Source organism: Myotis myotis, unplaced genomic scaffold (assembly GCF_014108235.1).
Source record: "Myotis myotis isolate mMyoMyo1 unplaced genomic scaffold, mMyoMyo1.p scaffold_m19_p_3, whole genome shotgun sequence".
NCBI classification, from domain to species: Eukaryota; Metazoa; Chordata; class Mammalia; order Chiroptera; family Vespertilionidae; genus Myotis; species Myotis myotis.
Window position 1 is genome coordinate 10,221,144 of NW_023416335.1, and position 12,835 is coordinate 10,233,978.

Here is a 12,835-nt window from a genome sequence, read left to right on the forward strand (position 1 = left end):
CTTTTAAACTTCCAGGTTTAAAAAGAATACAGTCAGCATTAACAATTTGAAGTTTCTTCCCTGAAATATACTTTTCATTAAGGAATGCCTATAAAAATATAATCTTGAAAAATGGGAGAAAAGTTTAAATCTTCACTTCTAGCACTTTAATTACCAAAAGCCGCTTACCGTGGTATCTGAAGCCTCAGACTGCACATCTATGTTTAGCGATGTGCTCTCAGCTACAGAACCAGATCCCACAGCTGAATCTATAGTCCGAACATCCTCCTCCTCATTTTCTCTAGCCTGAAATATTTTAGTGGTATAAATCATACAACTATTAAAAAGGGCAGTAAAATGTTATAATGGATGGCACGATTTTCTGAAATATATCAACTCCTCTGACGTGGCACAGAATGTCATCAGTACATGTACACTGATATACTAAAAAATAACCCAATACATTATTTGAAAGGTCCATAACTTACAAGGATTTTTTGGAGAAATCTCATATACGACTTTTCTTGTTCTTTAAGGTGATCTATTAGATGCGTAAGGCGCTCAACATTAGCAGATCTTTCATTTTTCTCTACAAGATCTTCCCGCATGGAACTAGCTTTAGCAATATAGTCACGAATCTGAACAAGCCTGCTTACAATCTGCTGGGGAAATATTTTTTAAAAAAGGCATAAAAGTAAACAGAATGTAAAACTAAGCATAATTCATTCCACAGCAACAACTTTATATACTTTAAACTTCAATATGACTAAAAATACTTTTAAAAATTGTGTAAATTCATACAATTCATCAAACTTCAATATGACTAAAAATACTTCTAAAAATTGTGTAAATTCATAAATTCAAACAAATTTAGAATTTCATCAAAACATAATCAATACTAATAACTCCAATTACTGTTAATTTAAAATTTTCAAAATTCATTTTTTACATATTTACATTACCTGAAAATTTTTATTTATAGAACTGCATATCAAACTATTTATATAAATTTTTTTGTTTATATTTATAAATAAATATTAAATTATTATAAATACTTTTGAAAGTACTTTTCCAAAGAATTATTATATCACCATTTTTAAAATTCTTACAACAATCTATTAATCACTTTGCTCCCAAACCCCCTTTACTAAAAATTGGCAATATAGTATTTGACAGATGAACAGCATCCTTGATCTATCTGAATATGTCATTTCTGAATATGTCATTTCTACTGTCGTTTTAGGTAAAAAGAAATTTACTTTATTTTCAATAAATCTGACAGATTAATGAAAAGTGTCAGGGAGTACTTTAATTCTACCTAACAAATATTCCTATGTGCATAATCTAATATAATTATACTAGAGGCCTGGTGCACAAATTTGTGCATGGGGATGGGTAGTGGTGGGACTGTGGGAGGTTGTTGGCCTGCAGGCCTGGATCAGGCAATCGGGGCCAGCAGGCCAGGGGGGAGGGGCCGGGGGAGGTTGACTATGGGAGCGCACTGACCACCAGGGGGCAGCTCCTACGTTGAGCATCTGCCCCTTGATGGTCAGTAACATCATAGCTACCGGTCATTTGGTCATTCGGTCATTATGGTCACTCAGGCTTTTATATATATAGGTTTTTAATGTTAATGTTTTAGACTTTGAGGTTTGTGAAGGCAAAGAGCAAAAGAAACATGTTACCACCTGGCTGCTCTCCATTGCAGGCTCTCCTCTCCCATCTTCTTCAGAGACTTGACAGTTTTGCAAAAGGTCATTACTTAAAGCAGAAGCAAGCATCTCTTTACATTGTGCTGAGCCAATAACTTCTCTCTTTTGAGGACCTGGAGCAGCATCTTTGCTCTTGTTAGTATTAATCTGCATAGGCAAGAAGTTGAAGGGCTTTCGGTTCTCACTAGGCTGACGTTTGTTATTAGCAGCTGTTGCTCGGCCTTGAGAATCACTTCCAATGCTTCTCTATATATGAAAAAGAAAACAAATCCAAACATTTACCTTACAACAATTAAAAAAATCTTAGTCAGTTTCACCATCAGATACTGATTCAGGTGTGCATAAACACCTTGTAGTAAGATATGAAATAGCTTCAGATCTACAAAATTCTACTAAAATATCAAAATTTGGTTAGTACAAATTTGATTCCTAATTTTCAGACTATTCAACTAATGAATATCAGCAAGATTAGTCTACAGAAAGTACTAGGACATATTTATAACTAACAGTGCTAGTCTTACTTGTTCACAGATTTTTGTATAGGCTTTAGACCCAATGAATCAATGTTAATTAATATGACCACCAGCATAAAGATTTGTTTTTATGAAGCAACGCCTGAAAAAGTACTAGGCTCAGTGCCTGGCATATAATATGTGTTCAATAATTAGTAAATAAATGACTAAATGACATATGATCATCACCATACCAGACTTGATCTACATTTATGCATATGTGGAAACTTGTTAATCTATATAAAGTACTGATGTGATAGTAAAATACTAAGAGTTCATTATCATTTACCCAAAATGGCAAATTATTCAGCTTTTAAAAGGATGGAAATCCTGACATGTGCTGCAACATGGATGAACCTTGAGAACACTATACTGAGTAAAATAAGCCAGTCACCAAGAGGACAAATACTGTGTAAAGCACATATGAAGTTTATTAACATTAAACTCATCACCAACAGCACAAGCTGTTATACCTAGTCCCACATGAAGTACCAAGAGCAGTCCAATTCAGAGACAGAAAGTAGAATGGTGGTTGTCAGGGGCTGTGGGGAGTGGAGAATGAGTTGTTTTTAATGGGAATAGAATCGTAGTTTTCCAAGATGAAAACAGTTCTGTAGCTGGATGGTGGTGATGGTATCCCAATAAGTGAGTGTAAATAATGTCACTGAACTCTTAAAAATGGTGAAGATAGTTAATTTTTTATGTTATGTGCAGTTTACCACAATTAAAAAAACAAAACCTCAGCATCTTAAAAAGAGTTCATTATCATTTCTACTTGCTCTTATTTGTAAACTTTACTTCAGTGATTACTAATACAAACTCTAGTTTTATTCTAAATGAAGTTTATCCAACACATTCCACACTGAGCCAATAATAAATATTCTAATATGGGTCTTCCTTTTTCCTTAATAGCAATCTTATTCAGTACTAACAAAATTTAGTTTCATAATGAAATAATTTTAGTAATAAGATACAGTAACAAAGTAAAGAAAGATATCTTTAGCAAGTTTAGAAATAAGACCTGCTGCCCTTCAAAGAACCTATACAGTATCATCACTGACTAAAATTCTTTCCATGCATAGAAACTAAAAAAAATAAAAAGCTCAATATTTTATTTAAAAGAAATTATTTAATCCATCTCAAATATTTCCCTTAGTCAAAACTTATTTTTAAAATAATTCACTAACCTGATCTAAATCACCGAAGTTTATCCGCTGTTTAAGTTTCTCCAATTCTGCCTGCTCTGGAACAGACATCTGAGTCATATATCTACTATGTGGAAATGTGTGTGGAGTCTTTGTCCTTCGTCTTCCAACTCCTGGTGATGACTCCGGAGAAATATCATTAGTTACCCTCTTATCACTTTCTACACCAAACTTTTTCTTATTCTTTTCTGATGATCTATTTGCCTTCTTCTGTTGGCCACCCCAATCCTTTAAAAAAGTAAAGGCAAGAGTTAATAGGGCCTCTATCAAACCAGAAAAATTACTTATGCTTAAAAAATTTGGTAAGTTTTAAAAATGACCAAACACTTTCACATCAACATGTAATCTTAGAGACAATCATTTACTACTAGAGGCCTGGTGCATGAATTCATGCACAGGTGGGGTATGGCCAGCCTGCCCCAATCTGGGCTGATTGGGGGCAGGACTGGATGAGGGAGGGGCTCCAGGTGTTTGGCCGGCCAGCCCCGCCCCTGATCAGGGTAGGGGGGCTGATCGGGGGCGGGGCTGGCCGGGGGAGGGGCCTCGGGCTGTTGGCCAGTTGGCCCCATCCCCTGGTCGAACTCCCTGTCGAACTCCCGGTCGCAGGGACAATTTGCATATTAGCCTTTTATTATATAGGATTACTAAACCATCAGTTTTAGATTAGTACCAAAAAAAAAAAAGAAATCCCCAAACTCCAACCGTAGGGTCAGTCTTAATATATACTTTCGAAAGCATTTTTATAAATGGTTATTATTTATAAACTAGAGGCTTGGTGCACGAATTCACGCATGGGTTGGGTCCCTTGGCCTGGCCAGTGATCAGGGCTGTCTCACCCAGTCCCAATCGGGGCTGGTTGGGAGGAGGGACCGCAGGAGGTTGGCTGGCCAGGGGAGGTTGGCTGTGGGATTGCACTGACCACCAGGGGGCAGCCCCTGCATTGAGCATCTGCCCCCTGGTGGTCAGTGCGCATCATAGCGACAGGTTATTTGGTGACCTGTCATAACAGTCGCTTAGGCTTTTATATAGATAGATAGATAGATAGACTGAATATGGAAATTAATTTATAGATACCTTTACTGCCCTCCTTTAAAGTTAGTATGAATGATAAGAAGGCAGATCTGGAATCAACCTGGGTTCTAAAGTAATTACTGTTTTCTGAAGAAATACTCCATTGCATGACCCTAAGCAATTTAACTTCCCATAGTCACAACTGCCTAATCTCTAAAACGGTGTCACCTTTAAAACACAATTAAAAATAACATACAGAAAATATCTAACACAGTGCCTAGTATATAGTAAGCAATAAACATAACTTACTGTTTTTATAGGAAACAGTGTTCTTATTACATAAGATCTGATAACAAAAAATGCTTAATGTTTTCATTAGAAAACATTTTTATTTACTAACCTAACTCATTCAACAAAAAGTCTATAAATTCCCACCATATCTAGATTAGAAGAATCCTTTAGCTTTACAATAATAAAACCTTTGGGATATTTTCCTCATTTATAACAAAACTTCCTTCTCTACAAACTGTCCCTCCACCCCAATCCATGTGTTGGTGTTCCTGCCAATCTCTTATTCTATCAACCCCATCCAATCCTGCCATAGATAACTGGAAAAAAAGATGCATATCTAATGTAAATTGGGATATTTATACTTTAAAATTTCACTAGTCAGTGAAAAAGGTAACTAGTCAGTATTTAATTGCAGCTGTAACTGAAAACTTTAGAATCAAAGGGCAGCCATAGTGCACCATGTGGAGCAGAAGAGAAAGCTGGGCTGTGAAGAAAAAGTTGTGTTAAACAGAGGAACTCAGGAGAGTAAAAGGAGCAAAAAAGTAATTCTTGACAACTTTCTAGTTCCTTTTTTTAGTCCCTTCTTAAAACCCAACTTTATTCCTTTAAGCTGTTTTCCATAAAACAGCTGTATATCCTTATTAAAGAAACCTCTTTTTTGGCTTAAGCTAACTCAAGTTGGTATCTTTTACCTGCAAAGAAAAATGTCTTCACTAATATAACAAATGTCCCAGCATCACTTAATACCCTGGCCAGCCAGAAAACATGTGTCTCCTTTACAGATAGTTTCAGTGAATCTGATTTAGCTAAGTCAAGGGAAAGCTGCATTTTAATACCAGTAGTCAGTAACACACCATAATAAGATAATCATACCATATTGTTGAGTCGGTCATCAACATTCTCATTGCTCCAGTTTGGTAAATCCTGATCATTCATGCCTTCTTCAAAAGGACCTCCTCCTGTGGCCATACTGGCTTTAACAATTAATTTTCTGTAAAACAAGTAAAAACCTTTTAACACATAAAAACAAACTCTAATATTTAAATCACTCCATGAAACTTAGCAATATAAAAGAATCTCGGAAAAGTTGATTTTATAAAATTAAGAGTCACTGCCAACCACATATCACAACACGTTAATTTAGACATAGTATGATTAATATGAGTTAAGTAGTTGGAGTGATGGGGCGAGAAGGAAAACCTCTGAATATCCACTATGTAGACTTGCCTGTAAACTTTAAGGTTATTTCATTTATTCAACAGAAGTCCTAAAAGATAATGAGATAGGAAAAAGTTACTAACAACTAAAACCAAAAGTGCTCTTAGAAAAGAAACTAATACTCTCCGGAGACCCAGGCATTTGCTTTATGTCAAGGATACAGAGGGCAGAACGGCTCTGCATGAAACACAAAGAAAGGTTTGGTTTTAATAGAAAGGAAAGTAACGGTAAGCAAGACGAGGAGGTAGGAAGCAGCAGGACTAGATGGGTGGCCTATAAAAGCAAAGAATACAGTGGCTTAAATCACTTTAAAAATATTTTGCCTTTAAATTGTATTTCTAGGAATTTTGTAAAAATCAAGGAAGGCAGTGAATTTCATGCCCGAGTCAGAGATGAGAAATAGTAGCAGCAATGGGAGAAGCAAGCAAAGGTTTAAGAACAGAGATTATCATGAGAAGATTTCTACATATCCTGTGGAGAACTGGATTTCCACTGAGTATGGAACTGTGCCTGTTGGAGAGAGGCTGAGTGAAGGAGAGGGTGAGACAACTTTATAATCCAAAGGGCAGGAAAGGCCATTAGACATCAGGGTTATAAAGGTTTCTCATTTTATAAACATTAACACTAACATTAAAAGGAGTTAGATCATTTTGCCAAGGTGATGCAGTTAAAAATGTCAAAGGGAGGAGAACCAAGATGGCGGCATAGGTAAACACCTGTACTTGCTGCCTCTCACAACCACATCAAAACTCCAACTAAAAGACAAAACAAATATCATCCAGAACCACAAGAAGGCTGGCTGAGTGGAAGTTCTACAACTAGAAGGAAAGAAAAAAGTGCATTGAGATTGGTAGGAGGTACAGAGGTGCAGAGGTGCGGAGGCGCTCGTGAAGCAGGCTGGCAAATGGGTACGGTGTGTTTTTTTTTCAACTGGGAGGGAGATACAGGCTCCCGATCGCTCTGAACTCCAGTTCCGGGAGAGACTCTGGGGACCCAGACTCATACCAGGAGAAACTAGACTGTCTGGCATTGGGACAGGAACATGAGGGCAGCTTTCTCTCAGAGGTGCTCGCAGCGATTGTTCCTGTGTGGGAGCTCGGGATGTGGAACCTCCCTGGTGTAGGGCTGACTGGCAGCCATGCTGTTTGCTCCGCCCTGGTGATTCCCTGAAACCCCGCCCCACCCAAGCTGTGGGCAGCAGCTTTTGCATATAATGGCCTGTGCTTTCGTAGCCTAGCCTAACAAACTGCAGCTGGGTCAGAGAGCTCCAAAGCTTCCAAAAGAAGGCCCAAGGCTTGGCAGCAGTAGCCTGCCTTGCTTCACAGCTGGACCTCATCTCGGCACTTCCAAACCCCAAACAAAGAGGAGGAATCTGCAGATCTCGCTGTAGCTCCTGCTGGGTGGCTTCAGGCAGTGGCTGACTTTGCACGTCCTTGGAGATCCAAGAGCCAGTGTACTCAGTGGTCAGTGTGAAACCATACTGGATTACAACTCTTCACATTCATAAGCGACACACTCAAGGAGCAGACTCAGTGAGCACCAAAGCCCCACTGAAGCAAGTCCTGCCTCATAAGGGTGTCTCTTCAGCACAGAAGTTCTTCCATTGTAGACACAGCTGGTCCTCACAATCAATTGGCCTGGAGGTCAATTCCTCCCAGGGATACCAACAGCAATCAAGGCCTAACTACAACAAGCCTGTGCACACAGCCCACAAAAGGGTGTATTCTCAACAGAAACTATGCAGCCCAGAAGGGAATAGCAAGAAATACTCAAGTAATGAATAGCAAGAACCTACAACCAAGATTACTTTACCCAGCAAAGCTATCATTTAGAATTGAAGGTCAGATAAAGAGCTTCACAGATAAGAAAAAGCTAAAGGAGTTCATCACCACCAAACCAGGATTATATGAAATGCTGAAGGATATTCTTTAAGAAGAGGAAGAAGAAAAAGGTAAAGATAAAAATTATGAACAACAGCCTGGCTGGCGTGGGTCAGTGGTTTATGTTGACCTATGAACCTGGAGGTTACAGGTTCAATTCCCAGTCAGGGCATTTGCCCGGGTTGTGGGCTCGATTCCCAGTAAAGGGCATGCAGGAGGCAGCCAATCAATGATTCTCTCTCATTATTGATGTTTCTATCTCTCTCTCCCTCTCCCTTCCTGTCTGAAATAAATAAACTCAGTAAAAATATTTTTAGCTCTCTCTGCCACTTGCTGCTGTGTCAGTAAGGAGGGTAGGGGAGCCAAGCCTGGGCTTGAATAAAGACTCTTATGCTTTTGCATCGGGAAAAAAAAAAAAAAAAATTTAAAAAATTATGAACAAAGTGACAGCAAATACATGTCTATCAACAAGTGAATTTAAAAATCAAGTGAATGAAAAATCTGATGAGAATAAACTGGTGAATATAATAGAATCAAGGTCATAGAAAGGGAGTGCACTGACAATTCTCGAGAAGGTGGTGTGGGGGGTGCAGGAAGAGATTGGAAAAAAATCATACACCTATGGACAAGGACAGTGGGGGGGAGTAAGGGCATGGGGTGGGGTGGGAACCAGGTGGAGGGGAGCTATGGGGGGAAAAAGAGGAACAACTGTAATAATCTGAACAATAAAGATTTATTTTTAAAAATGTCAAAGATGAATACAAATACTAGGTGCTTTAATTCTAAGATCCTAACTTATCCCATTCATCACTAGAACACAGTATTAAAGGGACTATCATCCATGAAAAAGGATTGATCGCCTGGATGTTTTAATGCTAGGATATCTATCAGAATCATGTGTTAACATATTGAAGAGCAGATTAAATTTTGTCATTTCAAAATAAAAAGTGATGTGATAAAATTCAGCACTTCAAATTTGAAAAAACATCTTAAAAGTACAAATGTATTGACAGCTCCTTAAAGCTATATTTATTTTTACACAGTGTTTTTTTTTTCTTCAATAAACATACATTACTTTAATAAACTTCTGGAGTTGAAAAAGTACATTTTAAACCAATGGACAATAATTTTAAAATAAAACATTAAGGACATCCCTATTAAAATAAAGACCAAAACAAGAATGCCACATTATCAGTTATTTAGCATTGTTTCGGAAGTCTTAAAAATACAGAAAAATAAACAAATATTAATATTGAAAAGAGAGGTGGTGGTATTTTTAAAGAATATGCATTAAGCCCTGGCCAGTGTGGCTCAGTTGTTGAGTATTGTCCCATGCACCAAAGGTCGCTGGCTTGGCCCTAGCTGGTTTGGCTCAGTGAACAGAGCCTCGACCTGCGGACTGAAGGGTTCTAGGTTCTATTCCGGTCAAGGGCATGAGGGCATGTACCTTGGTTGCAGACTCAATCGCTGGCCCTGGTCGGGGCACATGCTATAGGCAATCAATTGATGTCTTTCTTACATCAATGTTTCTTTGTCTCTCCCCCTCCCTTCCATTCTCTCTGAAAATCAATGGAAAAATGTCCTCCGGGGAGAATTAACAACAGTAAAAAATAAAGGTCAGGGCACATGCCCAAGGTTGCAGGCTCGATTCCCAGTAGGGGGTGTGCAGAAGGTAGCCGATTGATGTTTCTCTCTTGGATAGATGTGCTTCTCTCTTTCTCTTTCCCTCTCCCTCTCCTTTCCTTTCTCTCCAAAATCAATATAAACATATTAATATATATATATACATATACATACACACATACATATACATATACGTGTGTGTGTGTGTGCGCGCGCGTGCATTAAAAAACCTTGACCACTTCAAATAATCACCAATTTTTCAGAAAATACACTGGGGAAAATTGATGCCACTATCATACACTAGGTCCTCAGGTTACATCGGAGATCCGTTCCTATGGTGCGACTTAATGAGATCTTCGCTCTAAGTCAGAACCCACCTACATAAGCACCTATGTCACTCACATGGAGCGCATACACAGCAGTAATGAAGTGAAACAATAAAAAAATTTAAAAGATAACAATTCCTGAGCTTTACTTGTGGTAAATAAATAATAAAAAACATAAAGCACATATGTACATACGTCAAAATGACAGAACTTTTTTTCTTATAAATAAATGGGAGATGGCGACGTAACCAGGAAACAACAGATGTCGCGAGTCCGACATAACCTGAGGACTGTCTGGAGTGACAAAAAAAATATGTAGGAATATTACTTGCCCTATGTGGAGAAGCACTACTAAACTCTTTAAAACAATAGAAGATAAAATTTTATAAGAAGAAAAACAAACTCTCTTCCCTGGTAGGAAACACATTATTATAAACATACCATTTTTTTTTCCTAAGTGTACAGGCTTAATGAAATTCCAACAAAAACCTCACTGTGATTCTTCTTGGAATTTAATATAACAGGTAAGAATAAACAAGTCAGAAAAAAAATTACTGTATGAAAAATAAAAAGCAAGAATAGCAATAGAAGTCAGGAAAATAGAAAACTAGTAGTTTCAAGATAACTCAACCACATCGAATGCCCATATGGTTAAATTAGTACCAACCCAAAAAAGAAAATCCTCAAATATACCTAAATAGAAAAAAAAAATGAGAAAAATTATGGCTAACAACTACATCTTGGTATTTTCTATATGTAAGCCAAGCACTATACTATTTTATGTGCATTTCATCATTTTAATCCTCTCAAGAAGTCTATGATGCAGGATTACTCAGTTGAGACAATTTGCTAAAGAATTTTGAAAAAGATTTATTTAGAGCTTTAACAGGCTTTCTTTAATTAGGATTCTTCATCTCAGATACAGAACACAGAAAAATGACTTAAATAAGGGTTTTCTCAATTCTTCCAAGGATGGTGCATACCTAGTACCAGTCCAGACACAGAGAGGAATTAATATACAGTAAACAATGGAGGGCTCAGAGCATCAGAGTTTAATTCTCTCCAATTGGAAAAGGCTACCTTATACAACACCAAGATAGTAAATAGATTAAAAATAAGTAAGATTTAAAAATCAAACAACATACAAAATAGAACTTTTAAAAAGAGAGATCTTACTAATTTGGGATGCAAAAAAAAAAGTTTGACAGGTTTTTTGTTTTGTTTTATTATTAAATATACTTTATTGATTTTTTTTTACAGAGAGGAAGAGAAAAGGATAGAGTTAGAAACATTGATGAGAGAGAAACACCGATCAGCTGCCTCCTGCACACTCCCTACTGGGTATGTGCTCGCAACCAAGGTACATGCCCTTGACTGGAATAGAACCTGGGACCCTTGAGTCCTCTGGCTGACGCCCTATCCACTGAGCCAAACCAGTTAGGGCAAGTTTGACAGGTTTTATTCACATAAAAGTAAATCCTAAGTATGCTGAGAATAAACAGTAAACGGTAAATTGGGAAAAACCACTGAAATAAATACGAAGTATACAATTAGTATCTTTACTATATGAAGAATTAAAAAAAAAATTAAAAAACCCCTCCCCACTCCAAATAATATGATCATGCAATTTACAAAAAATCAGTAAACATAAAATGATAAAGACATAAATACAATCTGGCTGAAAATTAAAATAAGAGATTATTAAATTTGCTCAATTACATATGTTACTAAATCCTAATGACAGCAAAGGGAAACCAGAACACTCAATCACTATGGTGAGAACCTAAACAGGTATAAGCTTTCCAGAAAGCATTTTGGCAATTCTGTATCAAGAACTAAAATTGGTTTGATCCAGTAATTCTACCTCTCCATAGCTAATCTAAAAAAATATGAGTGGTGGTAGGGGGCACAGTTGAAGAGGAGGGGACTATAATAAAGGAAGTTGTTTATTATGCTAAAATTGTAATAAATTGAAAACTATCAAACGATAGACTGAATGCTATTAGGGAAGAGTTCCCTTCAAAACATGTAATTATGAAGGCTAAATAATATTCCCCGTGTTTAAAATATATCATCACCTATAATAATAAAAGCATAATACGCTAATTAGACCAGACGCCCTTCCAGACAAAGTCAGGGCTGCAAGGGAAGCCTGGGTCCCGGGTGCCTGCCGGCAGCCAGAGGGAAGCTGGTACCAGCAGCCAGGGAAAGAAGACCTACTCTTGCATGAATTTCGTGCATAGGGCATCTAGTATAGTATAAAAGAGGAAAAAAGCAATATGCAAAACTGTATACAGATTTTAAGAAACTACAATAAAATGCTTGCATGCAATCAATTATTGGTTAGAGGGATAGGAACATAAAGTCTTTTTCCTCTTTTCCCTATCTTAAACATTTTTTGCAATAATTGATACCCATAGAGAGATATGTCCAGTAAACTGAAATGACTCATTTAAACTAAACATTTGGCAACTACTATTTTCTAGATGTATTGATATAATTTGTAATATTTTTTAAATAATATTTTTATTGATTTCAGAAAGAGGAAGACAGAAACATCAATGATGACAGAACCATTGATCATATTTGTAATATTAAATAGCTCAAAAAATACCTATGCAATACAGGTGATATCATATTTAAACGTACTAAAAGTAAATTGTCTTAAAATGTAAATTAGATTGGAAATTATTAAAGGTAAGTAAAAATTCTTAGATAATAACTTTTTCTTAAAATAGAATGTTATGCTTTCTATCAATAGAGTAATAAACCCTTTAAGATAAATTTATAAATTTATTAAGGATCTATTTTTAGGCTAATAACTGAAAACTATTAAAATAAGGTTCTAGCCAAAACCGGTTTGGCTCAGTGGATGGAGCGTCGGCCTGCGGACTGAAAGGTCCCAGGTTCGATTCCGGTCAGGGGCATGTACCTGGGTTGCGGGCACATCCCCAGTAGGAGATGTGCAGGAGGCAGCTGGTCGATGTTTCTCTCTCATCGATGTTTCTAACTCTCTATCTCTCTCCTTTCCTCTCTGTAAAAAATCAATAAAATATATTTAAAAAAAAAAAAAAATAA

At 37.0% G+C, this 12,835-nt stretch overlaps 1 protein-coding gene across 15 annotated transcripts in view; it reads right to left on the reverse strand.

The window, feature by feature from the left end:
* The window catches only part of PCM1 (pericentriolar material 1), a 92,299-nt gene that overhangs the window by 73,488 nt on the left and 5,976 nt on the right, over positions 1-12,835 (reverse strand). For 8 of the 15 annotated variants that reach the window (XM_036296817.1, XM_036296819.1, XM_036296824.1 and 5 more), the window contains 5 exons: positions 5,584-5,701; positions 3,391-3,636; positions 1,668-1,937; positions 468-641; positions 169-285 (listed from right to left, as the gene is read on the reverse strand). In XM_036296817.1, coding sequence (XP_036152710.1) covers positions 169-285; positions 468-641; positions 1,668-1,937; positions 3,391-3,636; positions 5,584-5,701 — 925 coding nt within the window. Of the gene's footprint in view, positions 1-168; positions 286-467; positions 642-1,667; positions 1,938-3,390; positions 3,637-5,583; positions 5,702-5,937; positions 5,978-12,835 lie in introns of all 15 variants that reach the window. The other 7 variants (XM_036296829.1, XM_036296830.1, XM_036296831.1 and 4 more) reach the window with 3 other exon arrangements.